The sequence below is a fragment of the Natrix helvetica genome, assembly GCF_964273705.1.
Source record: "Natrix helvetica genome assembly, chromosome: 3".
NCBI classification, from domain to species: Eukaryota; Metazoa; Chordata; class Lepidosauria; order Squamata; family Natricidae; genus Natrix; species Natrix helvetica.
In genome coordinates this window covers 39,453,212-39,472,135 of record NC_138549.1, presented here as the reverse complement: position 1 = coordinate 39,472,135, position 18,924 = coordinate 39,453,212, and the positions used below count along the sequence as shown (strand labels likewise).

At 42.2% G+C, this 18,924-nt stretch overlaps 1 protein-coding gene across 2 annotated transcripts in view; it reads left to right on the top strand.

Annotated features, from left to right (window-relative positions):
* The window catches only part of SLC9A7 (solute carrier family 9 member A7), a 69,522-nt gene that overhangs the window by 48,753 nt on the left and 1,845 nt on the right, over window positions 1–18,924 (top strand). Inside the window, exons 13-16 of one of the 2 annotated variants that reach the window (XM_081949527.1) lie at window positions 6,305–6,364; window positions 10,384–10,447; window positions 12,975–13,057; window positions 14,620–14,725. In XM_081949527.1, coding sequence (XP_081805653.1) covers window positions 6,305–6,364; window positions 10,384–10,447; window positions 12,975–13,057; window positions 14,620–14,725 — 313 coding nt within the window. The remainder of the gene's footprint in view (window positions 1–6,304; window positions 6,365–10,383; window positions 10,448–12,974; window positions 13,058–14,619; window positions 14,726–18,924) is intronic. The other variant, XM_081949528.1, reaches the window with a different exon arrangement.

The following is an 18,924-nucleotide window of genomic DNA, read 5'->3' as shown; positions in this document are numbered from 1 at the left end:
CTCCAGCAGCTCCAATCCTAGCTTCAGGAAGGTTCAAATGATATGGAGTTTAAGGGCCCCCACCTCAGTGTCTTTGTCTTGTGACTCACCCCCTCCTTCTCTCCAGCAGCTCCAATCCTAGCTTCAGGAAGGTTCAAATGATATGGAGTTTAAGGGCCCCCACCTCAGTGTCTTTGTCTTGTGACTCACCCCCTCCTTCTCTCCAGCAGCTCCAATCCTAGCTTCAGGAAGGTTCAAATGATATGGAGTTTAAGGGCCCCCACCTCAGTGTCTTTGTCTTGTGACTCACCCCCTCCTTCTCTCCAGCAGCTCCAATCCTAGCTTCAGGAAGGTTCAAATGATATGGAGTTTAAGGGCCCCCACCTCAGTGTCTTTGTCTTGTGACTCACCCCCTCCTTCTCTCCAGCAGCTCCAATCCTAGCTTCAGGAAGGTTCAAATGATATGGAGTTTAAGGGCCCCCACCTCAGTGTCTTTGTCTTGTGACTCACCCCCTCCTTCTCTCCAGCAGCTCCAATCCTAGCTTCAGGAAGGTTCAAATGATATGGAGTTTAAGGGCCCCCACCTCAGTGTCTTTGTCTTGTGACTCACCCCCTCCTTCTCTCCAGCAGCTCCAATCCTAGCTTCAGGAAGGTTCAAATGATATGGAGTTTAAGGGCCCCCACCTCAGTGTCTTTGTCTTGTGACTCACCCCCTCCTTCTCTCCAGCAGCTCCAATCCTAGCTTCAGGAAGGTTCAAATGATATGGAGTTTAAGGGCCCCCACCTCAGTGTCTTTGTCTTGTGACTCACCCCCTCCTTCTCTCCAGCAGCTCCAATCCTAGCTTCAGGAAGGTTCAAATGATATGGAGTTTAAGGGCCCCCACCTCAGTGTCTTTGTCTTGTGACTCACCCCCTCCTTCTCTCCAGCAGCTCCAATCCTAGCTTCAGGAAGGTTCAAATGATATGGAGTTTAAGGGCCCCCACCTCAGTGTCTTTGTCTTGTGACTCACCCCCTCCTTCTCTCCAGCAGCTCCAATCCTAGCTTCAGGAAGGTTCAAATGATATGGAGTTTAAGGGCCCCCACCTCAGTGTCTTTGTCTTGTGACTCACCCCCTCCTTCTCTCCAGCAGCTCCAATCCTAGCTTCAGGAAGGTTCAAATGATATGGAGTTTAAGGGCCCCCACCTCAGTGTCTTTGTCTTGTGACTCACCCCCTCCTTCTCTCCAGCAGCTCCAATCCTAGCTTCAGGAAGGTTCAAATGATATGGAGTTTAAGGGCCCCCACCTCAGTGTCTTTGTCTTGTGACTCACCCCCTCCTTCTCTCCAGCAGCTCCAATCCTAGCTTCAGGAAGGTTCAAATGATATGGAGTTTAAGGGCCCCCACCTCAGTGTCTTTGTCTTGTGACTCACCCCCTCCTTCTCTCCAGCAGCTCCAATCCTAGCTTCAGGAAGGTTCAAATGATATGGAGTTTAAGGGCCCCCACCTCAGTGTCTTTGTCTTGTGACTCACCCCCTCCTTCTCTCCAGCAGCTCCAATCCTAGCTTCAGGAAGGTTCAAATGATAGGCAAGAATTTAGTGTGGCTTATTGTGATTAACTATCCTGGCTAGAGATTATTTAACCGTGATGGCAAACCTATGGCACGCAAGCCACAGATGGCACCCTGAGCCATGTCTGCCAGTACGCGAGCTGTCAGCTCCAGCACACATATGTGTGCTGGCCAGTTGATTTTCGGCCTTCCGGAGAACTAGGAGAGGCTGTTTTCGCCCTCCCCAGGTTCCAGGAAGGCCTCCGAGGACAAAAAACGGGCCCAATGGGCCATCTGGAAGTTTGGAAATGATCCGTTTCCGGCTTCCAGAGGCCTCTGGGGGAGTCAAGGGAAGTTGTTTTTACCCTCCCCAGGCTTCAGGAAAGCTGAAGCAGTTTCTGAACTTCCAGTTGGCCCGTTGGGCCCATTCTCTGCCCTCCCCAGGCTCTGGAGGCTTTCCTGAAGCCTGGGGAGGGGGAAAAGGCCTCCCCTGGGCCCTCGGAGGCCCTCCAGAAGCTGGAAACGAATCATTTCCAAACTTCCAGTTGGCCCGTTGGGCCCGTTTTTTGCCCTCTCCAAGCTCCAGTGGCTTTCCTGGAGCCTGGGGAGGGCGAAAAGGGCCTCCCCCGGCACCCCAGAGAAAATACCAAGCTCAGCTTGGAGACGAGCAGTGCGGCACGCATGAGGGGGAACATGTGGGGGTTGTGCGCATGCGCATGTGGGGACACAATTTGCATTATGAGTACCAGTACACGCGCATGCACTCTCACAGTTGTGGCTCCCAACAACAAAAATGTTCGTCATTACTGACATATAACATTATAGTTTTGAAATGTCTTTATAAACCTGAGTTGGAATGATTTAGATTCTGAATTGACCAACCATAAATATTTATTTATTTATTTATTTATTTTACGTAGCTGCTCAAGTTATATTAAATTCTGGGTGTCTTCCAATCAATTAGCATTAGCAGATACTTCATTTTAACAAGTTGTTAAAATTATGTACTATCTTTGTGCATGCTGCTAGAGACTGAAGGACAAACTAGATAAGAAAGAGAAAGTATACCAGCCACTATCATCTTAGTTTGCCTTTGATGGCTCTTAACTTTTTTTAAAATTAAATAATAATTTAGGCTCTAATTTTATGGCTTGAAAATACTGCATGTCTGAATTGAGTCACAGTTTCATATAGTTGATGCATCAATTGATAGCACTTGGTTGGGTAATTTCTGAAAACTTCTGACAGTTGGAACTTTGGAACTGTTCAAGTTAGCCTGGCAAGAATTATTCAGTCCGTGAAGAACTATCAAAAAGGCTTGATCCATATTTTGGAACTTTTATTTAGTAATTTTAAAACAATACGTTCCATAATTTTAGTTCTTTCTAAAATGTCAAGAATGGCATCTTGGATAGATGGTATAATACCACATACGTTTTGCATTGCCCCAGGAACATTGATCCAGAATTTTGAAAATAAATATAACCTGTTAAATTTTATATGTGTATTTTTTTCAGTGTAATTGAAATTCTGGTAACAATTTTATCCATAATGATCTACAAGTGTTATATGCAAATACAAGGACATTTCTCCCTGTCTTTCTAATCAGTTAAACTTTGATTCAGGTATGGCTTCACAACAGTATGCATCAAAACTTATTCTTACTGTGTTTTTTCCTCCATACAACATTCTTTCAAAGAAAGCTTCTTAAAAGGAGGAAGATCATTCTAGAAATGATGAGATACATTGCAAAGGACTTCAGTGGAAGGGGCACAGTGGTGAAAAATTTAGCTAAGGCGTCCGATGCAAGCAGAACTTTTCTTGGCAAAACACTCGAATTATGATCACAGAAAATGCCACAATATTCCCTTGTTGCCAGAGGTTGTCATTTCCATAGAGCAGGGGTGTCCAAATCTGGGAAGCTTAAGACTTGTGGACTTCAACTCCCACGAAGTCCACGATTGTGGACTTCAACTCCCACGATCCCAGCATGGCTGGCTGGGGAATTCTGGGAGTTGAAGTCCACAAGTCTTAAGCTTCCCAAGTTTGGACACCCCTGCCATAGAGAAAAGAGCAGGAAAGCGAATACAAGTAGCTCTCAAATAACAGCCATTTGCTTGGGGACTATTCAAAGCGACAACGGCACTGAACAAAGTGACTTATGACTGCTTTTCACACTTACAACTGTTGCAGCATCCCCATGGTCACATGGTCAAAATGTATACACTTGCCAACTGGCATGTATTTATGAGGGTTGTCCGGTTTCGTGGTCACATTTTGTGACATTCTGACAAGCAAAGTCAATGGGGAAGCCAAATTCACTTAACAACCATGTTTACCTACTTAACAACTGCAGTGATTCAATTAACAACTGTGGCAAGAAAGGTCCTAAAATGGGGGGAAACTCATTTAACAATGAGTCTCGCTTAGCAACTGAAATTTGGGGCTCAGTAGTGGTCATAAGCCGAGGACTACTTGTATGAATCATATAGCTTGGACACATTGTGCTGCAAGGCAAAGATGGGTTGCATTCCTTCTCTACATTTTTGGTGTGACTGCCGAACTCTTGAGTCCGGAGTAATAAAGTACCATGATGTTACATTGCGTCCAAATATGCTCCAGCTGCCTCATTATAATCAGTCTCTGGATTTTAACCAGTGACGTGCAGTCAGGTGAGGCAAGTGAGGCACAGCCTAACCTCTCATCATCAGGGCAGCGAGTCATTCGATGGGAAACTTGCCTTTTGGGAGGAATGACCAGCTTGGCTCCCGCTTTCGATCTGCCGCCCAACGACCGAACGGAGAAGCGAAGAGGCAGGAGAGACAAAGCAGGAGCCAAGCCGAGTCATTCCTTCCAAGAGGGAAGTTTCCTATCAAATGACTCACTGCCCTAGACTCGAGGCTCCAGTCCAGCCTGCAGTGCTTGCAGCCCCCGCCAGCTCCTCCAGGGACTCCCAAGCTTGGCACCAGAGAGCCGCCGCGAGAGAGGCCGGCCAGGTTGCCGGGGCGGTGGCAGAGGTTCCCTTTGTTCTTTCGGGTGCGGGAAGCAGGGGGGGAGGCTTCCTCCACTTCGTCCGCTCCCCATCAGCACTGTCTTTGCCCGACAAGCGCGCCCCGGATTCCACGCAGCTCTGACAGGCGGTGCCGTGGCCGAATCCCAGGGCGGAGGGCGGCAGGTCGCAACTGAGCATGCCTGACTGTGGAATTCTGGGAGTTGAAGTCCACAAGTCTAAAAAAATTGCTGCCTCACCGCACATCACTGATTTTAACCAATAAAGTGTAATACTTAGATGAGGATCTGGCCTGAATGAAATAGAAAACTCTTGCCTATAATGGTGCATTGCAGATAGTCCTTAACTTATAACCATAATTGATCCCAAAGCTTCGTTGCTAAGTGGGACAGTTATTAAGTGAGTTTGGTCCCATTGAATGATGTTTCTTGCCACAATTGTTAAGGGAATCTTTGCAGTTGTTAAGTGAACTTGGCTTTCCCATTTACTTTGTTTGTCAAAAGGTTGCAAAAGGTGATCACATGACCCTGGGACACTGCAACCATCATAAATATGAACCAGTTGCCAAGCATCTGAATTTTTATCATGTGCCTGTGGGGATGCCGCAACAGTCATAACTGTGAAATATGATTATAAGTCACTTTTTTCAGTACCGTCCATAACTTTGGACAGTCACTAAATAAACTGTTGTAAGTGAAGGACTACCTGTATTTGAATGATCATATGAGGGTCCTTCAGCAGTCCAAGCTGAAGCTTCCTCTCCAGGAAGTATCTATTGAGTGACTGCTATAAACACAATCAGATTTTTTTAAAGTTCACAGTTCACTTTTCTTAGTATTCTAAAGTGAAGGAGAAAACAGTAGAAAGTCCTTGGATGCTGGTCAAGCAGGCATCCAGAGTTACTGAAGAAACAACTGAGAAAATCACAGAAGCAAAAAAAACCTTAGGAAAGTAGGTTGCCACTACAGGAAGCAAAGACCTGGAAAGAAGATGGTTGCATTCCATAAAAGCATAAAGAGAAGGACAGAAGTGACTCTGAAAAGAGTAGAAACAAATGAACCTAGGAATGAGAGGAGGAATGATGGGAAAACTTCTCATAAATACCTCTGATTAATTATCATAACAGGTTTTCCATATACATTTCAGCTCAAGATTTTTGTTTGCTTAGTAGGGTTGATGAAGACTTCTAGTGTTTCATTATGTGGAAATTTGTAAACTTAAGGCAGGAGGTCATCAAGACTTCCTCCATCCTTGCTGTCCACATTTCATTGGAGCAGGGGTGGTATACACTTACCTTCCCTACCAGTTCGCAAATGTGAGTGCGCGCAGATCCCTCCGTGCATGCGCTTTGATGGAAAAAGGGGCTAAATGGGATGCCATAGAGCCGGGCGTGGGTGGGTGAAGCCTCCTGGAATTTCCGCTACCAGTTCGGGCGATCCGGTCCGGACCGGTAAAATACCACCTCTGCATTGGAGTCGAAGTGGGTGGAAGGGAGAGGGGGAAATGAATGAATGAACCCTGGTTATGGATCAAGGAAACTTGAAAGGGAAGGTTTGCTTGGTGCCCTTAATTTCTTTTAATTATAATCTTAATAATGCTTGTTAGTTTACTGAGTTACTTAATACTGTTGTCTTTTTTTTACTGTTCTTTTTTATATTCATACTTTGCATCCCATTGATGATATTTTGTTTTGGGTAAAGCAGTCCTAGAAGAAACAACATGGAAGGGCAATTTGTTTTTGTTTTTTAAATGTGTAAGTAAACCAATCCCATTTTTGTGCTATACTAGAGTCGGTGAATATATTCCAGCGGTGGAAGAGATGAATGAAAGCCGTTGGCTGTATTTCAGGTGACCAAACAGAATGACCTTTACCTGGTGCTTGGCTTTCTTCATTTTTCTAACCTCAAGCGTGTGCATTCTTTGTCTGCTGTTGCATGCCTTTCTCTTAATGCTGCAGAAGACTTTTTACCATTCTTCGTTTTTCTGCAAATTTTGCTACGTGTGAATTGGAAAAAATACTATTGTCATTCTCCATGATGTTCTGTCTAGCAACTGAAAAGAGTGCAGAAACTCACAAGCAACCATAAGTGTGCTAGGAGCTAACTCTTTTGCAAATCAGATTACATTTATTATCTTGTCCCAAAACCCACTTCAACTTTTTTACATTATCTGGCCTTTGCCAAACTGGGCTATTTGTCCAAATCCTGATGAGGGTTGGGATTTTTTTTACATTGAATTTCTCCTTAAATAAACTAAGTCAATTTGTAGGTGGAAGTAGATATTCTAAAGAAATGTTTGCCAGAAATGGATTTGGGAATAATAATAATTCAACTGGCAGCCACATATTAAAAGTACATAGGTAGCAGATTTGGTTTTTGAATATCTAATAACTATATTTTTGGAAAATCTAAGTAATGTTCCACTGGTTTGGATTTTTCTATGTCTGCTCATTTTTTTCTTTTGCATTAAATGCTGTAGCTATGGGTTACTATGGATGTTGTACTGAAATTTAAAACCCTGCCAAATATAAGGCTTTAGAGACTCAGTTTTGGTTATCCTTGTTGTGAGGAAAACATGAAATAACCGAGCTGTTTGAGCAAACTATAGTTTTGTACTGATTATAAATAACTATTATATAAATAAAAACATTGTTTGCTTGCCAGGCATCAGAGAAAAGAGGTGGGAGTTTATGATTTTGGAAGGCTGTCTTCCAAATTTTTGCCAAGTATGTTTCCCAAGCAGATGGAACAGAGAGAATGCTCTCTCCAATTTGTATTGGGGAACATTCTCATTCAGATAACCTGGTTTGAATTATGGAGGATATTATTACCGCTCAAAGTTTGGGTTTTGATGTACAAATAAAAGTAGAGTTTTATGGTCCTTGGTTATGATCTATAAATAAAATCATATCCACCCAGAGTCATTGTATACGAGATGGGTAGCCAATAAATTTCAAAATAAATTTGCTAAAAGTATCCTGGAATTAGAATAGAAGCACAGTAATATTTAACAATTGTTATTTTACCAGACACTTTCTGCTACTTTGCATCTTTCCCTAAGTAGTTGTACTTAAATATGAGTTCATAGATGTTGCTAGTTTAGGAAGCCGAAACTGTCAAGACCCTGGTCTGAAAAAGAGAGTGTGTTGTCTTCCTCCCTATTCTATACACATAAACTGCAGTCTAACCTAGATTAAAATCCATTGCCTGCGCACTTGTGTATAATAAAAGATCGTAACTGTTCCCTTGGGCCATGGGTCCTCAAACTACGGACCGTGGGCCGCATGTGTCCTGCCAAAGCCGTTAATCTGGCCTGCGCAGGATCACAAGGCTTCCCCCCCCCCACATCGCCCCCCATACCTTTCGGCTGGCGCAGGACTTACCTTCACGAGCACCATGGGCTAGAGCTAAAAGGTAAGGCCCACAATTTTGGCCTGCAGAGATGATCTGGAGGCTGGGGATGTGAAAAATAGGGTGCACAGATGCCCTAGGGGGCCAAAAATCAGACAAAACCCCTGCCTTGGGCCTTTCCTTGTCAATACAATTTTTGCCCCAAAATTGAGCCGTTTTTGCCTGGTTTTGGCCTGCAGAATGCTTCTGCAGGTATGTGTATGTGAAAAACAAAGTGCACAGACGCCCCAGGAGGCTAAAAAACCAGCAAAAAGGCCCGTTTTTCACCTCCCCTGGCCTCCAGAAGATAGATAGAGATAGATAGACAGAGAGAAAGAGAGGGGGGGGACAGAGGGAGTGGGAGAGGGAAAGAGACAGAAAGAGAGAAAGAGTGAGAGAGACAAAGAGAGAGAGAAACAGAGAGAGGGAGAGACAGAAAGACATAGAGATTTCTCAAGCTCCTTGGGTCTGGGAAGAATTGCTGAAAAACTGAGTTTCCTGAAATAGACCACTAGACTCCTAAACAACTGAAAAAACAATCTAGTAAAAAATTAAGGCAACCAAAACAGCAATATGCAAACAAAAGCAAATAAAACATCCCCGGGAGCAAAACAAATTAGAGTTTAATTTGTGTGCATTGTTCAATGGACTGTTAAATTGGCCATGTCCACCCAATCACATGACCACGTAGCCACTCCCACTAAGCCAGTCTGCCCCCCCCCCAAACAGTCTGAGGGACCATGAATTGGCCCCCTGTTTAAACGGTTTGATAATCCCTGCATTGGGCCTTTCCTTGTCAATACAGATTGCCACTCAAGGCCCCAAGAATTAAATTGCCCCATACATCTCCATACTAGGGTTGCAAGTCAGATGAGAGTGTCTTGCTCTTCAAAGTACAACCACAGAGTTAACTTTATGTTTCTGTTTCATGTAATTTAGCTGGGTGGATGCAAAATAGTAGAAAGCTATATATGGATAAACTGAAAATATGGCTTGTTCAAAAGAATTTGGGCAGTAAAGTTGATAAACAGAAAATCATAGTGGAAAGTTTTGTTTGTTTGTGATGAGTCATAGAGACCCAGAGGAATATAAGATATATTTTAAAACATTTCACTGTATTGTAAGTTAAAACATTACTACAAAGAATCCTCTTTCGGTTAAGAATGGTATCAGCCATATTCCTTGCCCTTTGCATTTACTTGGCAACAAATTTGCCTCGGGTTTTAATTTTTTGTTGGGTTCTAAACTTCACTGATAAGCTGTGCTATTGGTGAGTGATCTTTTCATACTTACAAGATTTCTACTGCCTTAAAAAAAACTACTTGCTTATGGTGCATTTTCCGGCAGCGTTGACTGAACTGTTGGCTTGCTATGCAATCGGTTCTTCAGTCTTTATTTCACTTCTGATAACTGAATTCCTCAAAGAAGCCTCTACAGAATTGATGTAGTCACTAGAGATTTCCGGTCACATTCTCCTACATTCTGGGAACTGATTTAGTACCATGGTATAAGTGCAGGAGACAGTGTGTGTGTGTGTGTGTGAGAGAGAGAGAGAGAGAGAGAGAGAAAGAGAGAGAGAGAGAGAGGAAGAGAGAGAGAGAGAGAGAGAGAGAGAGAGAGAGAGAGAGAGAGAGAGAGTTGAAGTCAACAGGACTTAAAGTTGCCACGATTGGTCACCCCTGCCCTACTGTCTTTCAAGACCAGATAACTCATTTGCTTGATTAATAACAACAGCCATTAGAAATTAAAATCCAGATAGGGACTGGAAGCTTCTCTTAAGAAATCTGGATGTCTTATTAAAACAGTGACAAAGCTGATGAAGCTTTCAGGGTCTGTAATAGTCAAACAAGCGTTCTCTTTCTACACAATATTCATAGCTTCAGTTTTATGAAGTGGCATTTTACTGAGGTTGTTAAAAAAATACACTACTATCCTGAAATTAGAAGGGACGCAGTGGCTCAGTGGCTGCTGAGCTTGTCGATCAGAAAGATCAGCAGTTCAGCGGTTCGAATCCCTAGCACCCCGTAACGGAGTGAGCTTCTGTTACTTGTCCCAGCTTCTGCCAACCTAGCAGTTCGAAAGCATGTAAAAAAATGCAAGTAGAAAAATAGGAACCACCTTTGGTGGGAAGGTAACAGCGTTCTGTGCTCCTTTGGCGTTTAGTCATGCTGGCCACATGACTGTGGAGACGTCTTCAGACAGTGCTGGCTCTTCGACTTTGAAATGGAGATGAGCACTGCCTCCTAGAGTCGGGAATGACTAGCACATATGTGCGAGGGGAACCTTTACCTTTACCTTTATCCTGGAATTAGAGTAGAAGCATAGTGGTACTTATTATATTACCAGACACTTTCTGGTACTCTTTGTACTATGCATACGTACACTATGCTAAATCTTTTCCACTAGCCTCAAGCCCAGTGGAAAAAGTATTAATTCAGTTAATTATCTCATGCTCTTTGTTTCCCGATATTTCTACAGAGTTGGAGTTGACCCTGATCAAGACCCTCCACCCAACAATGACAGCTTCCAAGTCTTACAAGGAGTAAGTAGTTAACTTTTTCAACAAGTCAGTGATGTTCCTATACAAGCATGTTTGAGCAGCATTCATATTCTACATTTCCGCTCCCCCCCCCAAACATGTGGTCAACTCATGTGGTTGTGAATTTCACAGGTAAGATTCAGCCTTGTATTACAATATATACCGTATTTTTCGGAGTATAAGATACACCGGAGTATAAGACGCGCCAAGGTTTTGGAAAAAAAAAGGTTTTGACTCTGCAAACCATTTTTCGCAAAAAGAGGCAGGTTTTTTTAAAAGAGCATGAATAGCCCTTAGGAGGCTTGTAGAGTGCTCCTGGGAGGGTAGGGGGCCAAAACTAAGCAAAAAACAGTCCGTTTCTCGCAAATGGGTAGCCTTTAGGAAGCTTATAGAGTGCTCCTAGGGGCTGGGGGAAGGGCAAAATTGAGCAAAACCCGGTCCATTTATTGCTCATTTCTGCCCTCCCCATCCCCTAGGAGCTCTCTGAAAACTATGCACGGCCATTTTGGTGACGGGGGCAGGATTTCAGGAAGCAAAAAATGCTGTATTCAGTGTATCAGACGCACTCAGATTTTCAACCTCTTTTTTGAGGGGAAAAGGTGCATCTTATACTCTGAAAAATACGGTATGTATATGGGGCAGCCAAGTTCTTTGTTTGTTAGAGAGTTTTAGATGTTTAGTCTTCCATTTTGTTTCACCCTATAAGTACATAGGGAAAGGAAGGGAAAGAAGGAACAGTCACATATTGCCTTGTTTTCTTTCATCTTTGTCCTCTTCTGCTGTGCCTTCTTACCTTGTTGCCCCATATCTATTTTATGTATTTCTTACCAAAGAAGATCCAATTTTGGGTGTGTTTGTTTGTTTTAGGAAATTTATCTTGCTGCCTATTAGCACATGGTGACTCAAGGCAGCTTACAAGAATATAAAAACCTCATATAGAAGCAATAAAACTCATAAAAGAGAGAATCATATAATAAAATAATATAATAAAATAACCCCCACCCTGGTGACAGCACATCACATGAGCCATTTAATGGGCTCCATCCCACTTTGCGTTTCCCAGGCCCACTGGCAGAACAAGGTCTTCAGCGCCTTCCAGAAGAGTGTTAGAATGGGGGCCATTCTAATCTCTGGGGGAATTATATTCCAGAGAGAGGGAGCCACCACAGAAAAGGCCCTTCTTCTGGGTCCCACTAGGATTATCTCTCTAGGTGATGGGACCTGCAACATTCCTTCCCTCCCTGCTCTGGTGGGTTGGATATATGTGACCGACAAGAGATGATCCCTCAGATAACCTGGTCCCAAGACATGAAGGGAACCAGTACCTTGAATTGCACCCGGAAGCAAATCAGCAACCAATGCAGCTCCCACAAGAGAGGTGATACATGTGCACACCGAGGTCTGCACAAAACCACGTGGGCCGTTGCATTTTGCACCAACTGGATGCTCTTCAAGGGCAGCCCCATTTAGAGCATGTTGCAATAGTCAAGACAGGAAATGACTAGGGCATGAGTGACCATGAGTAGGGATTGTTGGTCCAGGAAAGCTGGCGCCCAACCCACAGTATTCCTAAATTTATGTTTTTAGAATTAGTTTTTACATATAAAAACAGCTAAAGCTTAGTGTCCTACATCCCTGGCAGTCACCATATCCATTATTGCATTCACCAAGACATATGTGAAGGATTAACTTCGTTAAAGGTTTGGAGGGAGAAATGCAATGTTCCTTTTGAATAACCTTACTTCCTTTTCAAATATCTCCTAAGAATTTTTGCTTTTTGTTACCTTTTGTTTTCAACTGCCCTGACTGAATCTTCTAATTATCAGCAATTGTCCAAACTCATCTCAGGAAAGACAACCATCTAGCTAGTTAAATAATTTATTGATAATATTTATTTATGTTTATACGGACATTTTTCATCTGCTCTTCCTTATAACCAAAATTCCACTTTGACAGTTTTTATGTTGTTTAGAGCTATATAATTAGGATAAAAGGCAGGATGCTATCCTGATACTCATGCCCTAAATAGGAGTAGTATAAGTTATTATACATCCTTCCTTTTATGTCCTATGGAGGAACTCCGTGTTTGTAAATAGCTTGCTTCATACAGCTCATGTAGCTTAAGTAAACTTTGGATCCAGTTGGTATATTTAGTAATGAGGTTCTGTATTCTGCACATTTTCATACAATGGACTCCAGGTTTTGTATGGATATGGGCACTTTACATTCTTGTATCCGAAGTGAAACTGGAAAAAAGGATACCCTCTTCTCCAAGATGTCCTTTATTTGACTTTTTTTGGCTTTCATTTGGCAAGATGGACACATTTCCAAACAAAGTGCAGGGTTGTATCCCTCATCCAGTTTCATTTTCTAAACATGTCTGTAAGTGTTATGTTTCTGACCCCTTTGAAAAGAAAAAGTCTGCTGGAAAACTATTGCCATTGTTCAGTTTTGTCTTGTGTACACTCGGTTATATTATTCCTTTATTTGACAATGTTCCTTGCATAACAAAATCATCTTTCCTGCCCAGGATGGTTCAGATGCTGATCGAAGGAATCGGACAAAACAGGAAAGCGCATGGATCTTCAGGCTTTGGTACAGCTTTGACCACAAGTATCCTTTCCAGACTCTTAATAGACAAAATTCTATGCAATACACGAAGCCATTGTAAAAACTCCCAATCCTTGTCTGGTCTGAGCAGGCCACGTATTCCAGTAAAAACAACTGCTAAATGAAGTTTCTATTATGCTCCAGAACAGAAATGAAGTAGCCAAATGAATCACTCTTATTGTGAGCAAAAAAACAAGATGGCCTATCCCTCCAAGTGGTACAAGACAGAATATGTGAAGAATTCCTATTAGAGCAGCTCATCTACAAGGAAAACATTCTGAACATGTTATTCTACATCTTCCAGATTCAGTTCAGAAAGTTGGTCCAGGCCACGAGATGGTTGTTGACTGCACTTGAGTTCATCACTGCTGAATTTAACTGTTACACTCAAGATGCCTATATTAATCTTGAAACTAAGACTTGGAATTTGGTTTATTAATAGTTTTTACAGATGGTTCCTCTACTAGTTTCATAACTTATTTTTACACTGGAGTTAGTTAATGTGCTCTGAAGGCTTCTTTATTTAATCAGCTCTATGGTCTGGCTGATGGTTGATTACCTTTTGTCCCGTGAATTCTTCATTTTCCTTTTTTCCTTATGATGCCTGATACCTGGTGGCTAGCTCTATTCATAATTCATAGTTCAGTACAAGAATGGGCTGAAATTACTGTATCTATTAATAGTGGGATGTGGTGTATCTATTAATTAAGGTGGCTCAAAGGGACACAGTGGCTCAGTAGCTAAGACGCTGAGCTTGTTGATCAGAAAGGTTGGCAGTTCGGCGGTCCGAATCCCTAGCGCGGTGAAACAGATTGAGTTTCCGTTATTTGTCCCAGCTTCTGCCAATCTAGCAGTTCGAAAGCATGTAAAAATGCAAGTAGAAAAATAGGGGACCACCTTTGGTGGAAAAGAACAGCATTCCGTGTGCCTTCGGAGTTCAATCATGCTGGCCACATGACCATGGAGACGTCTTTGGACAGCGCTGGCTCTTCGGCTTTGAAACGGAGATGAGCACCATCCCCTAGAGCCGGGAATGATTAGCACATACTGTATTATTCAGAGTATAAGATGCACCAGAGTATAAGATGCACCAAGGTTTTGAAGAGGCAAATTTTAATTTTATTTTATTTTTGCATTCTGCAACCCCGGCAAAACGGCCTGTTTTTCACAAAAACGGGCCTGTTTTTTTTCCACAAAAAGGGCATGAATAGCCTTTAGGAGGCTTATAGAGTTCTCCTGTGGAGACAAAATTGAACAAAAAATGGCTCATTTTTTGCTCATTTCTACCCTCCCCAGCTCCCAGGAGAACTCTGAAAGCCTCCTAAAAGCTATGCACGGCCATTTTGGTGAAGGGGCGGGGTTCCGGGAGGTACAAAATGCTGTATTCAGTGTATAAGACACACCCAGATTTTGAGCCTCTTTTTTGAGGGAAAAAGATGCGTCTTATACTCCAAAAAATACGGTATGTGCAAGGGGGAGCCTTTACCTTTATTTTATTAATGGTAGTTTGAACAATTTGCAGATGGTTCCTTGGTAAGTGTATTTTCCTTAATAAAATGTGGCAGATACCTCAAGCCCATTTTGACCCACAGTGGTCCACCTCTCACAACAACTCTTCCAGGTTGGTGTGGATTGATAGCTCGGTGTTTAACTAGTCCCCAGGTTTATGAGGTAAGTGCATTTTGTTGCCTACCAAATTCTTAAGTAGCATGAGATTGAGGTGGTGGTGGGTGGGGAGAAGGGAACTGAATGAGAAGAAGGGTAAATATTCCAGGAAATCACGATGCAACTTTAATACATTTTAATAAAGTTTGCTTGCACATCTGGGCAGAAATGGGGTGTATTGAGTTTCAACCTTTTGAGGTGAGGTGGGAAAAAAGGCAAGGTAAGGGTTCCAAGATCTTTATTGTTGTAAGGTAGACGAACAAATTTTGAAAGCCTATCAGAATTTGTCTCTCCCTATTTTATACCAAACAAAATCAACGTGAGGTTGTTTTGAGGTTTTTTCCCCTCTCTTTTCCCTCTTTTCTCAGGACTGAGTCATATTTTCAGAAACTCTCCCCCTCCCCTTAACAATTCACACATTCCTTTCCCACTTCCGAGGCCTGGTCTATATTTCTTTCACACTGTGTCCTCTCATCAGAATCATGCATCCATTTTTCCCTAGCTGCAAATGTATCTGCTTTGATGTAGAATGGGACAGGAGTTTCCAACCTTGGCAAGTTAAAGAATCTGGGAGTTGAAGTCCACAAGTCTTTAACTTGCCACGGTTGGAGACCCCTGGAATAGGACATCAGTATGGAAATTACGCATGGCTACTCTGGTTCTGTTTAGATAGAGGAGTGAATCAGTCCAACGAGCGTCGTTATTAGTGAAGCAAATAGAACCAGATACTTCTCAAGTGAATTTAGGAGATCTTATCTGCAAGAATGCAAGGAATCGGAGAGGCCAGCGTCAGGTTATTTTTGGAACATTTTCAAATCCCCTGGGATCCAGATGGATTGTTTTTCTCTCTGCCTCCAAAGAATGTTTTGGATTACTGGGACTCCATGTTAAGTTTTTAACATGGTTTTTCTATTTAATAATGAATATGGAGATTAAGTGAAGAATTTAGTCTACGTGTATAAAAGAAATAGAAAAAAAGTCCCTACGATTACACTGTGTTTCTGAAAAAAATCTGTAACTTAATCCAAACCAAAACACTTTTAGAAAGCAGAAACTTAATAAAGAATGCAATTTTAGGTTTTCTTCTTCATATAAGCAGATTGGGAAGAAATAAGAAGAACAAATGTGCTTTACTTTTGGGGAAAACAAGGAAAGAATCTTTAGAGAATAATACAATGATTTTTTATTCTTTTTTTAGTGGGAGAGTTAGCCATTTAGAGCATTAATTAAGACATCCTTGAAAATATTTATCCTTTCCTTTGTCTCGTACAATATTGTAGAAAGCAAGGTGCTTGGTTTTCATTTTTGGCCTGTAGCTACCCTTGGAGTATGCCAGGGGTGTCCAAACTTGGGAACTTTAAGACTTGTGGACTTCAACTCCCAGAATTCCCCAGCCAGCATGGTCTTAAAGTTCCCAAGTTTGGACACCCCTGGAGTATGCCATGTTGAGACAGGTGCATATGACAAAATTAAATGACTTAATTTAATTTAATATGGTTACAGTACAGGTAGTCCTCAACTTACGACCACAATTGAACCCCAAATGTATGTTGCTAAATGAGAAATTTGCTAAGTTCGTTTTGGCCCATTTTACAACTTTTCTTGCCAGATTTGTTAAGTGAATCACCGCAGTTGTTAAATCAGTAAATAGATTGTTAAGTGAATATGGCTTCCCCATTGACTTTGCTTGTCAGAAGGTCACAAAAGGGGAACAATGTCCCTGAGACCCTCATAAATGTGAATCAATTGTTGAGCATCTGAATATAAATACGTGACCATGAGGATACTGCAATGGTCATACGGGTGAAAAATGGTCATAAGTCACTTTTTTTCAGGGCCATTGTAACTTTGAACAGTCGCTAAGCCAACTGTTGTAAGTTGAAGACTGCCGTAACACCACAGTACTCACTATTAATTGGTTCTGGGAGGCGCAATGAGTGCCAAAAATGAAAGTACCAAAAACATTTCTCCATAAGGAATAACATAATCAGTCACAGTACTAGGCTGCATCAACAGAGGGATAGAATCAAGATCACGCGAAGTGTTAATACCACTTTATAATGCCTTGGTAAGGCCACACTTGGAATACTGCATTCAGTTCTGGTCGCCACGATGTAAAAAAGATGTGGAGACTCTAGAAAGAGTGCAGAGAAGAGCAACAAAGATGATTAGGGGACTGGAGACTAAAACATATGAAGAACGGTTGCAGGAACTGGGTATGTTTAGCTTAAGAGAAAGAAGGACTAGGGGGGACATGATAGCTGTGTTTCAATATCTCAGGGGTTGCCACAAAGAAGAGGGAGTCAAACCATTCTCCAAGGCACCTGAGGGTAGAACAAGAAGCAATGGGTGGAAACTAATCAAGGAGAGAAGCAACTTAGAACTGAGGAGAAACTTCCTGACAGTTAGAACAATTAATCAATGGAACAGCTTGCCTCCAGAAATTGTGAATGCCCCAACACTGGAAGTCTTTAAGAAGATGTTGGATAGCCATCTGTCTGAAACGGTATAGGGTTTCCTGCCTAGGCAGGGGGTTGGACTAGAAGACCTCCAAGGTCCCTTCCAACTCTACTATTGTATTATTGTATTATTAAGGTAGCCAACACTCACAAGTTCAAGCTTGTGCGTTGTGTACCAAACAAACAATGAGTCCATTTTTAAATGCTTATTTTATTTGATTGCAGTAGGTAATTGAAGTGGCATCTAACTAATCAATCAGTGAATCATCTATCAGCAAGTGTCCTGTCTCAGGCCATGCATTCACAAATACATAGGGAGGTTTGCAAATTTACTGTGAGGTTTCCAAGCAAATAAACAAGCAGCCAAAGGAAATGTACATGCAAACACCCCCACACAAATGAAATCAAGTCCCTTAGAGGCCAGCAAGTTTCTAAATGCAAAACAGCGGGCACAAGAGTGGTCAGAAGTCCAAGAATCCAATGTCATAACAGTGTCATCCGCCAGTCCAGATCCAGAATCACAGTGAGGAGATTTTGAGCCAAGAGACAAGGCACACAAAATCTAGATCAACAAATGGAGGGTCTTGAGTTTTCTGCACTTCTTAAATAGAAGCAACGTTGGTGTTGCTCAGATGGAAGAACAAAGTTCCTTTCTGGCAAGGAGCCTTGCAGAGTGCCTTTGCTCTGCTCTGTTCTCTGGAGTGCTTGCACTGGGTGGGGTGACAGCTCAGAGTCCTCATCTTCTACGATTGGTTGCAGCTGTGTCTCCTCCAGTAGTTTCGGCTGCCGGGCAGCTCAAGAACTTGAGTGTTTATTGTTGGTTTCGTCATCAGAGTCTAAGGTGCCCAGGCAGCAACCTCTCTTGTATTCCATTTAAGGAGCTCCACACAAAATGTAGAATGCACTAGTTTAGATACACTAGTTTAGGAGATATTTCTGATTGCCTCCCTCCAATGACAATTTTCATAAATTCTCTGCTGTCGTAAACCCAACAAGGGAGACCAGACTAAGAAACCAATGCCATGTAGGACAAGGCTCCTTTTATATCAGAGTCTTGCAAATTGTAATCTGCTTCCCCCGACGCTTACTTTAATTCCATGTAAATCAGGGATTCACTCTGAGGTGTTTCCTCAACTCCTTTTCTTGGTCTTGCCTCAAGCCCCGCTTATCTAACTACTGTCTTGATACTGTCATTTCTTCCTGTCGCCCAGGGTGATTTCCTAGCTATTTTCATACCAACCTCTTTTTTTTTATTTAATAAAAGCCGCCTACGGTTACATATGAATATATCTTTCTGAACAGATTTTTCCAGAAAAACTGGTTTTTATCCAAAGGTATTTTTTTCTCCAAACACACAGCTGGAAACATCATTTATCCTGTGATTTCATTTATTATCTAAATCGTGATCTTCAAAGCAGATCAGTACAAATCAGATTAGTTTGCTGAAACGAGGCTGAACAGATTATTGAAGTGTTCATATGGTATCATGCAGTAGAGGACAAGTATGGCTCACCTGTTGGTGAACATACCTCTTGTACAAAATATGTGCATGAAAATATCTGATTCATAGTACTTTGCAAAATAAGTACAGGTAGTCCTCAATTTATGACCATTCATTTAACAACAGTTTGAAGTTATGGTGGCGTTGGAAAAAGTTATTTATGACCTGTCCTTGAAGTTACAACCATTGCACCATCCCTACTGTCAGGTGATCGCTATTTGGGTGCTTGGCAACTGGTTCACATT